The sequence below is a fragment of the Silene latifolia genome, chromosome 6 (genome assembly GCF_048544455.1).
Source record: "Silene latifolia isolate original U9 population chromosome 6, ASM4854445v1, whole genome shotgun sequence".
Classification (NCBI taxonomy): domain Eukaryota; kingdom Viridiplantae; phylum Streptophyta; class Magnoliopsida; order Caryophyllales; family Caryophyllaceae; genus Silene; species Silene latifolia.
This window is the reverse complement of record NC_133531.1, coordinates 120227314-120238517: the sequence shown is the minus strand read 5'-3', so window position 1 is coordinate 120238517 and position 11204 is coordinate 120227314. Positions and strand designations below refer to the sequence as shown.

General features: G+C 36.9%; 2 protein-coding genes across 3 annotated transcripts; one reads left to right on the top strand and one right to left on the bottom strand.

The window, feature by feature from the left end:
• Window positions 1–259: 259 nt before the first annotated feature.
• Window positions 260–2892, top strand: LOC141587171 (transcription factor MAMYB-like). Its single transcript, XM_074408612.1, has 2 exons — window positions 260–1234; window positions 2629–2892. The coding sequence occupies exon 1, from the start codon at window positions 292–294 to the stop codon at window positions 1201–1203; it is 912 nt and encodes a 303-aa protein (XP_074264713.1). The 5' UTR covers window positions 260–291; the 3' UTR covers window positions 1204–1234; window positions 2629–2892.
• A 331-nt stretch (window positions 2893–3223) lies between these two features.
• Window positions 3224–9009, bottom strand: LOC141587170 (enoyl-[acyl-carrier-protein] reductase, mitochondrial-like). 2 transcript variants are annotated; one of them, XM_074408611.1, is made up of 10 exons: window positions 8792–9009; window positions 6855–7037; window positions 6560–6789; window positions 6233–6376; window positions 5936–6038; window positions 5702–5801; window positions 5508–5584; window positions 5337–5415; window positions 4626–4744; window positions 3224–3735 (listed from the first exon to the last, which is right to left on the bottom strand). In XM_074408611.1, the coding sequence occupies exons 2-10, from the start codon at window positions 6998–7000 to the stop codon at window positions 3642–3644; spliced, it is 1092 nt and encodes a 363-aa protein (XP_074264712.1). In that variant the 5' UTR covers window positions 7001–7037; window positions 8792–9009; the 3' UTR covers window positions 3224–3641. The 2 variants fall into 2 exon arrangements, with proteins under 2 accessions (XP_074264712.1, XP_074264711.1); XM_074408610.1 differs by lacking the exon at window positions 8792–9009 and having other exon boundaries at window positions 6855–7132.
• Window positions 9010–11204: the final 2195 nt, after the last annotated feature.

The following is an 11204-nucleotide window of genomic DNA, read 5'->3' as shown; positions in this document are numbered from 1 at the left end:
TACTTGAAATGACTATTTCTCTATTATTCATTGACCCGAAAATGACCCGACCCGAAACAACCCGGCCCGCTTGACCCGAAACGGCCCGACAACAAACCCGAAACAGAACTGAAACGTGAAAAGACCTATCCTAACCCGAATTAACCCGAATTCAACGAGAGACCCGAATTGACCCGACCCAAATTGGCCCGACCCGAACCCAACCCAATCCATTAACCCGTTTTGCCAGAACTCGTAACCTATAAGTTTTGCAACAACAAATCAACACAGAAATCTGAGTGATCTTCGAAAATGGAGTTCTTAGACGAGTACGATGAATCGAGACCAAGAATCGTGTTCCAATCACGCTCAAAACCTTCATCAACCTCCATTGATTCAGCTTCAAAACCCTATCTAAACAACAAGCCATTACTCATAATCTCCCTCACAATATCTCTCCTTTTTTTGGGTTGTTCCTTCATCTTCCTCCATTCTCAGATCCTCAATCCTCTCTTCCTATGGCTGTTTCTCTCCTTCCTTATTGGCCCCTTTGCTCCTCTTTCTCTCACTGCTGGAGATATAAGAGTTGGGCAAGGTACAACAATGGAGTTCCCCACTCAAATTGAATCAATTGATGAAGATGAATCCAAGAAAAAGCCGATTAATAAGAGAAATAGAGGTAAACGATCTGATCTTTCTGAAGTTAATTCAAATGGGTCGTTTGATTTTGTCAAGAACAGTGAGAATTCAGGTTTAATTGTTGAAAATAAGAGAAATGGTGGTGTTGTAATGGAGGAGAAAGAATGGAGTGAAGAGGATTTAGGGTTATTGAGAAAGCAATTAGTGAAAAACCCAATTGGAAAAAGTAGGAGATGGGAGGTAATTAGTGAGGTTTTTAAGGGTAGGCATAGTGTGGAGAGTGTGATTAACAAGGCTAAGTCATTAGGGAAGGAAAAACCCGATGATTCCGACTCGTATTCCAAGTTCTTGAAGGATCGAAAGCCGGTGGATAAGAGGTTGGAGGAAGGGAATGAAGAGGTGGTTGTTTGGAGTTCTGGTGAGGATATTGCTTTGCTTAATGCACTGAAGACATTTCCTAAGGAGGTGGCAATGCGGTGGGAGAAGATTGCGGCCGCTATACCCGGGAAATCGAAGGCCGCTTGTATGAAGAGGGTTACTGAGCTTAAGAAGGAGTTTAGGAGCTCTAAGGGTAATGAGAGTTAGTAGTTTGATATCATGGGATAATTCCTTGAAGGTACTCTTGTTTCTTGGCTTGATTTCATGTTCTTTTTTTGGGTTTGTGCCTTGCTTTTTTCGGTTGAATGTCTTCTTGAGTGCTTAGAGCAGTAATGTTTTACACCATTGATCTACAAACTAGGGTACTAAAGATTAGACTTCTCTAATATGCGCGTGTGTGTGTTCACATACCGGACTTGGCTGTATTACGAGAACTCTTTGAGGTTTTGGCTTAATTTGAAGTGTTAAGTGTCATATGCCAGTGTCCATATCCGAGTGTCCAGCAGGTTTCGTAACTAGATTCACTAGTTTCTTGCAAGTTTAGTGACCAGATAGGTTTACTGTGGTTATAATTTCCCTCCAAATCTTGCCTATTGTGGAGAGATTTTGATTAGGCTTGGAGGAGGGAAATTGGATCCCTCCATTTCCCTCCACCCTCATTTGCTATCCAAACAAGGGATTTTATATCCCCTACCCTCCCTCCCTTTCTTTTCCCTCCAAATCCCTCAATCCAAACACACCCTTAGAGTGTTAGGTGAACTGAAAATCTAAATCAGCAAGGGACAAATACTTTGTCGTCGATGATGATAGTGTTAAGAGATAAGGACACTGATTGGTAAGAATAGAGCCAAGGAGCTTTGACGATGAAATCATTGTACAGTTTTAAGTATACTAATACACATATTAGGTTAGGCTGTTAATCTTGTATTTTTATGCCCGTACCAAGAATGAAAGGTGTTGAGCTATCGAGTTAGCCTCTTTCTTACTAGAGGGTGCTGCAGCAATCACTAGATCTTTTGGGAAAGCCTCATGTGCGGGAGATCCAAAGTGGAATTCAAAGGCTGGAAAACCTGTACAAATCTTAGCTGCTACCTTTACTTTACCAGATTCAACGTATTCTATCATGGCTGCTTGGCCCTCAAAAAGATGTGAATACCTCGTAGCTTTCATCTCAGTAATCGGTTCACTGGATTTCAGATATTTGCTTAACACCTCCCTTTCACACCAATGATAGATAGGACCAGAGACATTCCGCCTTGACATGCTAGGATTTTGTATAAAAATTATAATTGTTCTAGATACTTGGAGAAGTTAGGTTTACCACCAACAAATTTACAACACCACAGTCATCATGGAATTATAACAACAAAATTCCGAGAGATTGTATCAAAGATGTTTGGTTCAAATCCAATTTAGACTGTATTTACCATGATTACCATGGGTTTTGTTGGAGTATCTTTACTCTTCGAGATGGATTCCCACGTTTGTATAAGTTGATAGCTTAGGAGTTGTTTTCTCTTCGCAGTTGTTGGTTATTACCACTCATATGATACTGGTTTTACTGTTTTCGGAAGTAGAACCCAGTTATTCAGCTTCTGAGTTTTTAATCTGATTGTTACCGTGTTTAAACAGATCTATCATTCAGGTAGCACAAGAAGAAAACTTTGTTCAACTACTAACCTTAGTGAAAGAGCAAATTATGGGAGGAAGGCGATGAACTTGGAGAAGATGATCTCCATGCCAATGGAGAGGCAAACATTTAGTTGCATTAGTCAAGTTGTTTCTTCCCTCGCATTGAACTTGATATATATAGTTGTATACGGATATACCATTACTTTAAAATTGTTTGTTCCTTATTCTCAACACAATTTCTGTTACGGTCACTCATAAAAAAAACTGTGTAACTGTATTTCTAGCACAAGTATAAGGTTCAGTATCGCCTAGGAGACCTTGTGATGATCCGACTACTCTTTAAATCAAGGGATCCCTATGATAAACCTACTCATCTCGTCTTGCACATAAGAAGCTTAGTAGTCAACTCCAAAACCTCGGATACTTGTCCCAAATTTTGTTTAAAATCATGGCCTTTCTAAATCTTAAAAAAAAAAACACACCTAAAATCTTTCAAAAAAACAATGCTTAAGTATCAGTTTCTAAGGTGCAGGGTTTGAATCTCTATGCAACATCCCACAATACAAACACTACCCAGTGGTTAGTTTACTGGATCGAAAGTAAACAACCTTAAGTGTCTACGGAGTAGTTAGCAAATAACTATACAGAGATGTTTTCATAAAATTAGAACTGTCTACTACATTGAAATAGATCCTTCCAAATTTTAAGGCGACCTTATTTGATTCGAACACCATTGAGCTTTGTAATACGGAGTACTCTAGTAATATCGAATTCAAAGGGATATAACACGAGGCAAAGCCAAGCAGCTCATGGAAACTATAATATGCCTAATGCCTAATTACGAATGTCATACACCACCTAGGCACCCAAAGAGAATACATATCAAGAAGAGACAACATGATACTCAGTATTTGCGCAACTATGCGTCAAGTTTAGTTAACTCTTGGTGTAAACGCCCAACCGCCAAAGGGACACACTTGCAAGCGAATAACTTCAAAAACACCTTCACCTTATCAGAAAGTGAGGACTTGTTTCGGTCGGCTTCCTTGTTTTCCAAGAGCCTTATCCAAAGCAGAATGAAAGTCATTGAAAGGAACAAGTTCCATCCTGCATTAAGTAAGCCAAGCCAATAAGATGCAACTTTACCGATATCAAGCACCCAACTATTTAAGTTGGAAAATCCACTAACTTGCTGAAATGCCATATTTAGAGATCTGGACATGTTTTTTTCTTTTTCTTCAAGATGAAATTTTAGGAAAATGAAAATATGATTGACGGCAGAAAAAACTGGATAACTCTGCCAGTGACTTTGTGGGTGTCTTTATGACATTCATGCAGGTCTCAAGCTCCTGTAACGGAGAGTTACTGTACCATTGTGACAGCCAACATAAAAATAAATCACATTCTATAAACAACAACATCAGAGCCTTAATCCCAAAATGATTTGGGGTCGGCTGACATGAATCATCCTTTAGAACCATCTATGGGTGAACGCACACCTCCAAATGCGGAAAAAAAATAGAAAAGGGTAAAATGAAAGACAAAAGGGAGAGTGAAACGTTGGATATCCCCTTCAATCGTCGTGCTACACTTCTGTGCCCGGATGTCGTGGAAAGTATGCAAGGGTTTCTTGATTGACAAATTTACACTCATTTTTGTCGAATTTCCTAATTGCGAGTTAATTTGCACTTTTCGTTTTTGCTCCAGTATCATATCATATGTTCCCTCCTCTTCACTATAATGTTTCCTTTGACTTTCCGCAGTCTCCAAGACGACACTCTGACCCAACTTTATAACAAATGCAAATATTTTTGTAGTAAATCAAAAGAAATCAAAATTTTCAGCATTTATACTGCTATAGAGGAACAGTATAGTGAATAAGAAGAAGTACTGTTTCAGATGAATATATTAGCAGCATTTTAACATGATTCACACCAGCAATGCAGCTATAGGTTCACATAACACAGAAGCATTTTGTTTTCTTAAAGAGAACTTACTCATATTTTATCTTCCCATCACGCATTAGATTTAGAAGCTCATCAATCATATTTTTGCATTCACTTGCTTTATCTGTACTCATCAATTTCTGAAGCCAGAAACCCTTCAACGAGAGGTCCTACAATGCATGAAACAAATGGATTTCATTGTCAAATGACACATACCAATGCGCTTGCATACCATAAGTGATTAAGGCAATGCCTCTACTGAGGCATTATTTGTTGCTAATATGAAGTTCAGACACTTGAGAGTTATGTAAAGCAATTACTTTAATCGATCATATCCCAAAGTCGAAGAATAGCGAGGTCTTGTATCCATTGAATGAAAATACTCGCCTAAGACTAACAATACAATAACCGGCCCTAAAGTAACATTCATAGAACCAACCAGATAAGGGAACAACAATGAATTAAATCAACAAGGGAGGAAAGTGGTAAAAAGAATTTGTCCTCCTGAAACCCCAATAGTAAGTAGTAGTGTAAATGTGAAGATAAATAAAAGAGCGGCAATGGCAGTCATATAGATCCATTTACATCGAGGCAAGGACCACCAAAATAAAATATAAGTCCGTTGATGTGCGCTGATTTACTACCTCTTACCAAACAAGTATTTCAAAGGTTAATGTCATGATGCTCTACTGAAACTTAATAATACGTACTTGATGGGATACCCATCCACAGACAGGAAAACTGAGAAGTATAATAAACTACCTTGAAGATAAACGACGAAGTAGACACGGTAACAGGCTTCTTAGCCATTCCACCATATGTGACCATAGTCCCTCCGTTTCTGCCAAAAGTATACAAATCAAATGATTTTAAGGATATGCGTAATATGAAGGAATGATACATCCAACTATCCAAGAAGCTATGTTTATCTACCTTAAAAATTTAAGAACCAGAGAAGCAGCATTGCCACCGACACAGTTGAATCCCAATGCTGGTTCTGGCAAGCCCCCCTATCAAGCCAATGCACCCAAAAAATGATGATCTCGCAATCAAAAGGGGATAGAAGTAGAACTTCTAATGGAACGCTGTAGAGGCCTTAATGACTAAAATGACATGGGCTATAATACCAGCATATCTTTCACGTTCTTCAAATTTAGTTGACTTTCAGTAAAAACTTGATCAGCTCCAAGCTTCTTAAGATTTTCTTTTGCTTCATCTGCTCCAGGTCTGAATCAGAGGGAAAATGTTATGCACTTATGCACTAAACATTTCAAACCACTAAAAGTATGCTTAATTTAAAAATTTGTATGTCGTTCATGCTTCAAACCAAATAGCTTGATTTTGACAAATTAAATTAGTACCTGTCTCTAATTATATTGATGCTATGGACACCTTGAATTAATGCAAGCTGAATGATGCACTGCCCCACGATACTCGTTGCCCCATTTTGCACAATGGCATCACCTATTAGTATCCAGACCCATCGCATCAAGAAACGTGACTTAACTCATACGTGAGAAATCTAAGGCAAATAAATCGCAAATACTTTTATGAATCTCGTTAAACATCACTAAAAAATAGATGTACACAGTACAACATGGCTATTGAGGTTTGTTGTCCAACATTGCCTTTGCAAACAAGTTAAAGAATGGAAATACCTGGATGCAGGCGGACAAAGTCTTGAAGCATTGCAAAAGCAGTGAGCGGATTAACAGTGACAGTGGCAGCATACTCCTTAGGCGTGTCTTTGTTTATCTTGTGCCAAACACTCTGATCTTTCACAATATAGGATTGCCACGTTCCTGTGTAGTAAGCATACTAAGGCAGCATCAAATAAATATCCGAAAAGGCGAGAATAAAAATGAAGGATAAAGTAAATTCAAGTCAGACCACTCCTCTGCTGCAATTCAAGTCAAACAAAATTAAGGGTGACATTTGCATTTTGCTTGCTAGATTAGTAGTGTTGGAATAAATTGTATACGTACCGAAAGAGGGAGGAAAAGGGATGACCAAATCCCCAGGGGAAAGACTGTTGACAGCATTTCCGACGGCGTAAACTTGGCCAACCCCTTCATACCCTCCAACTGCAGGCGGCTGCGGTCTCACCGGATAAACCCCTTCGATACGGTTGATATCAGAAGGATTGATTGGAGCAGCCAGCATTTTGACACACACATCATTCTCTTTCACTTGGACAGGCGCTATCTCCACCAGTCTGCAATGCAACACCTTCTCAGTCATTTATTTTACGAAAATTAACAATTGATTTGATTGATTTACCTAGTGACTTTGTCAGGGGCACCGTGCTGGTCGTACACCACCGCCTTAGACGGCGGTGACATTACTGTAGAGAACGCGCGCACGCAGTTGTTTCGGCTGCTGCGGCCAATTAATGCGGACAAAGCACCCAATTTTATTGCCGCCATCCTCCCTCCGCTTTCTCCGTTTTAATTCCTCCAAAACCTGTATAAATATCTAAATAAGCTTTTTGACTCCTCCGACCAAAACCAAGTTGGGACAATTCACCCAAGTTATGAACTAGTTCTATTCAAAGGTTTGTCAATGGTGTGTTTTCCCTTTTCTATCATTTATATGTGGAACTATGGTGTGAAACTAAATTGGGAATTATGAGAGAAAGGGTTAAAAATCGAAATTATAAAATGTAAATAATATACTACATGAAAATGAAAAATAGACTCATAAATAAATGAGTTTTTTTTTTTGTCAAAAACTACCTACTATTTACCTCATTTTCATAAATGCTACCTCTAAAGTTTTTAATTTTGCGAGAAACTACCTAAATTTTCTTGAGTTTTGTCGGACACTACCAAATTGAAAAATCCGATCAAATTAGACAAAATTCTAACTCGAAAACATTACTTTTGGCATTGAACATATATTATTTACTATACTTAACCACCGCCAACTATTTTGATTAGCTACTAACACATTTATTTCAATTTTTTTTAATACAATTTTGACTAGTTTGGCCGAGATTGTGACTAATTTGGACAAAATTATGATTAATTTGATTGACATTTTGACTTATTTATCGGAATTTTAGTTAATTTGGAAAAACAATTGTCGAATTTGCTCATTAATTTCAATTTGGTAGTTTTCGACAAAAGTAAAAAAAAATATTAGGTAGTTTTTTGCAAAATTAAAAACTTTAGGTAGTATTTATGAAAATGAGGTAAATATTAGGTAGTTTTTGACAAAAAAAACTCTAAATAAATACATAAATGAGCATGTCAAAGAACAATCCAAATTCTAAAATCCGTAAATTTAGAAGCCAAAATAAGACATTTTGACATTCTTAGAGCATCTCCAATGGTTTTCTTGAGGGACTTGCTTGCAATATTTATAAAATTGCAAGCAAATAGCTTATCATTGGAGTGAGAAATAATTGATGTAGCTTATGAGCATTGTAGCTCTACCAAGCATGTAGCTTGGTTTTAAAAAATAAAAATAAAATAAAAAGTAAATTTTTTCATTGGTGGAAATTTTATTGTGGGACCCATAAAGTTAGAAAATGTTGTAGCAAACCATTGGAGCGGTATATAGTTGAAGAGCAAAATAGCTTAAAAAACCGAGTTGCAAAATCAAACTACAATGCGTTGTAGCTGTCCACTGGAGATGCTCTTATACCACTTTCATAGCTCCAATACTCAAAAATTTACAAATTTAATTTCAACAATTTCATCCACCTATCATTTTTGGGGGTGAAAAGTGAGATAAGTAGCCATATCATCTAGGTATCATCCTCACTTCAACCACCAATACCCTCGGATTAGGACTTCCACCATTACCAGCCTTCTAACGATGAGCTCTAATGTCATATACTAAAACGAACAAAAAAAAGTGTCCGAGCATTCATATTTCATCTAGTTAGGCTTGTGTAAGGTGGTTTTACACAAAGATATACGAATCCATATATAAGTATATAACCATATTAATGGGTAAAAGTATTTATTTAAAGAATCCCTTTACAATAAACTCGTGTAAGACCGCCTTACCCGTAAGTATTTGTGTATTCCACCTACAAAATTGAACCAACACACAATGCTGCTTACAAACATTTAGCCCCAAATCTAATACTACAATTTCAATTGGAAACGCTAGTCACAATAAAATCTGACACAATCCCCACATTAGAAATTAACAAAAAATAAAATAAAATCAATCGATCAAGGTAATGAAGAGTATAGAAACCATACTTGATCTCTGTAATCCTCAAATAGCGATGAAATAATTACGCCGTAGAAATTAATATCAGCAAGAGTAAGCAAGATACTAGTAATCGTGTTCGTCGAGGGCTACTCAAGTACTCAAGTCAATATGCGTCTTAATTTTACTTGACTTCGTTGTGGCGCCGCACCCGATGATCCTATTTTGACCACCACAAATTCTTATGTGAGTCCATGTCAGAGTGTCACTAGATTTTCTAGGAGACGGTCTCTTATTACATTAAGGGTTATTCTCTCTTGTGCCAATTAACTTTTCTTTTTAAGCTGGACCATTGCGTATCACAGAATATTAATTGTGCCCCTAAGTTCAATTAGTAATTCCTAAACGTGACTAAACATTACAAAATCGTCAATGTTTGACGTTATGTGCCAACATGGCCCTTTTAAGTTGCCAACATGACATGACTAGGATGTCAACAGGGCGTGACTTGGCTGCCAAATTGGAAACCATATACATCACATTCACCCACTGTCATTTCTTTCTATTTCATTCCAAACCCTTTTGAAACCCCGTCATCTTCTTCATACCCTGCAAAATTTCAAACACCATTCCTTTCTACTTCACCCTCATTAACGATTCTTCATACCTCGATATTCCTCCACTACACGGTTGGGCTTTATTTGTTCTTCATTACCAGGTATGTAATCTTCCCTTCAACGAGTTATATGTATTTGTAGTTTAAATTTGATGATCTCAAATAATGTGTATTGTTTTGTTGATGTTTTTGCATCTGAATTTTGATGTATTTGGTGGCCATGAATCAATATTTAATATAGATTAAGGTTTTAATTTTTTAATTAGGATTTAGGGGTTTTCAAAAAGAACAAAAATTTGTTTTTAAAATATGGTATTTTAGTTTCTTATCTATATTATATTTGAATTATGGTACTTGATTATTGTAAAATGGAGAATATTAAGTTACAAATGAATTTCAGAGAGCTTTGTGTTTACAGGGTTTAGGGTTTCATAAAAAGATCAAAACTTTGTTTATAAAATGAGTTTTTCTGTTTCTTATGCATATTATATTTGAATTACTGTACTTTTATTACAAAATGGAGAATGTAAGTTGAAAATGAATTTCAGAGGTCGTTGTGTGTATGTGGATATTGACGATACTGATAGATCCCTACTCATTGATGTTATCAATGATTATTATGATGAGGCAAAGAAGATTAAGGCTCCTCTGCCTAGGCATCCAACACTGAGTTATAGTTTTAAGATGAAATCTGTTGAATTATTGGATGATAAAGGTCTGATGGAGATGTTTAGTAGGTTTGAGGGAGAGAAGGAAATTGATATTTGGATTGGTTGTGGTACAAATCCTTCAAGTATGTTGCAAATGGCTAGAAAAGTCAAGGGAGTATGTGTGGCCAAGTAGTGATGGTTGTGGGAGGAGGAAATTAGATGTTAGGAGGAAGGTAACAAATGATGTTACAACTGTGATAACAAGTCGAAATTCCAGAATTTCTCCAAGAAGGTCAACAAGTGATGTGACCATAATTAACGCATATTTAGCCCCCAAATTAGCCTTGTTCCCATGCTTTTTAGTGTATATTTGGGTCATTTATTGTCTTTAGTTCTTTGTTTTGCATATTCTTTGAGATTTTGATCCCTTGGTAGGAAAGGAGTGCAAATCTTGCATTTTCATGGCAAAACGAGACTAAATTGATTGAATTCAATGACCAAGCATCAAGGAGAGACAAGATTAGAAGGCCTTTGTACATATTATAGTAGTTGGGCAATGACGAGAAAGGATCCTTGCATCCCCAAGGAAATCCCCAAGGATTTTATGAAGAAAAGGGAAGAAAAGAAGAAGGAACAAAGTTGTCCAACAACCCGTGCGGATTGACTGGAAGACGCCCGTCCTCCACAGCACAATCTGTGCGTCTTCCTTCAAAGACGCCCGGGCTTGCTAAATACCTCATTAGTCTAATTAGAAGAGCATGTTCTTTTTGTCAATTATTAGAGTAGTTAATATCAATCAAATCCCTCTTTAGTATTGTAATCAACAATTAATCAAGTTTTAATACAAGTTTTATTTCCTTAATCTCTCTTTTGTTCATCCTTTATTTTGGGTAATTGAAGATTATTTGGGTTATTATTGGGAGATTGACAACCTCTCAATCAAGCATCAAGTACTTCTTTTATTCTTTGCTTTATTATTGGAATCATTAGTAGGTATAATTCTCTTAATCCGTTTTTAATTATTGTTAATTACTTTCATTTATTCATCATGTTTCCTTTTGTTGGTATGATTGACAACCTTGCTAGCATGATCAACATGATAATGAGTGAGTAGTGACCTAGCTAGGGTTAATGGGTAATTAGGGGAAACCAACCTGGGGGATGATTCATACTTAAATTAATATGCTTTCATGGTTT

Coding starts and splice junctions, on each gene's coding strand:
- LOC141587171 (XM_074408612.1), top strand. CDS start 292: ATGGAGTTCTTAGACGAGTACGATGAATCGAGACCAAGAATCGTGTTC.
- LOC141587170 (XM_074408611.1), bottom strand. CDS start 7,000: ATGGCGGCAATAAAATTGGGTGCTTTGTCCGCATTAATTGGCCGCAGC. Junction 5,416..5,507: donor CTGGTTCTTAAATTTTTAAG/GTAGATAAACAT, acceptor TACTTTTGGCAG/AAACGGAGGGACTATGGTCA. Junction 4,745..5,336: donor CTTCGTCGTTTATCTTCAAG/GTAGTTTATTAT, acceptor CATGCATTGTAG/GACCTCTCGTTGAAGGGTTT.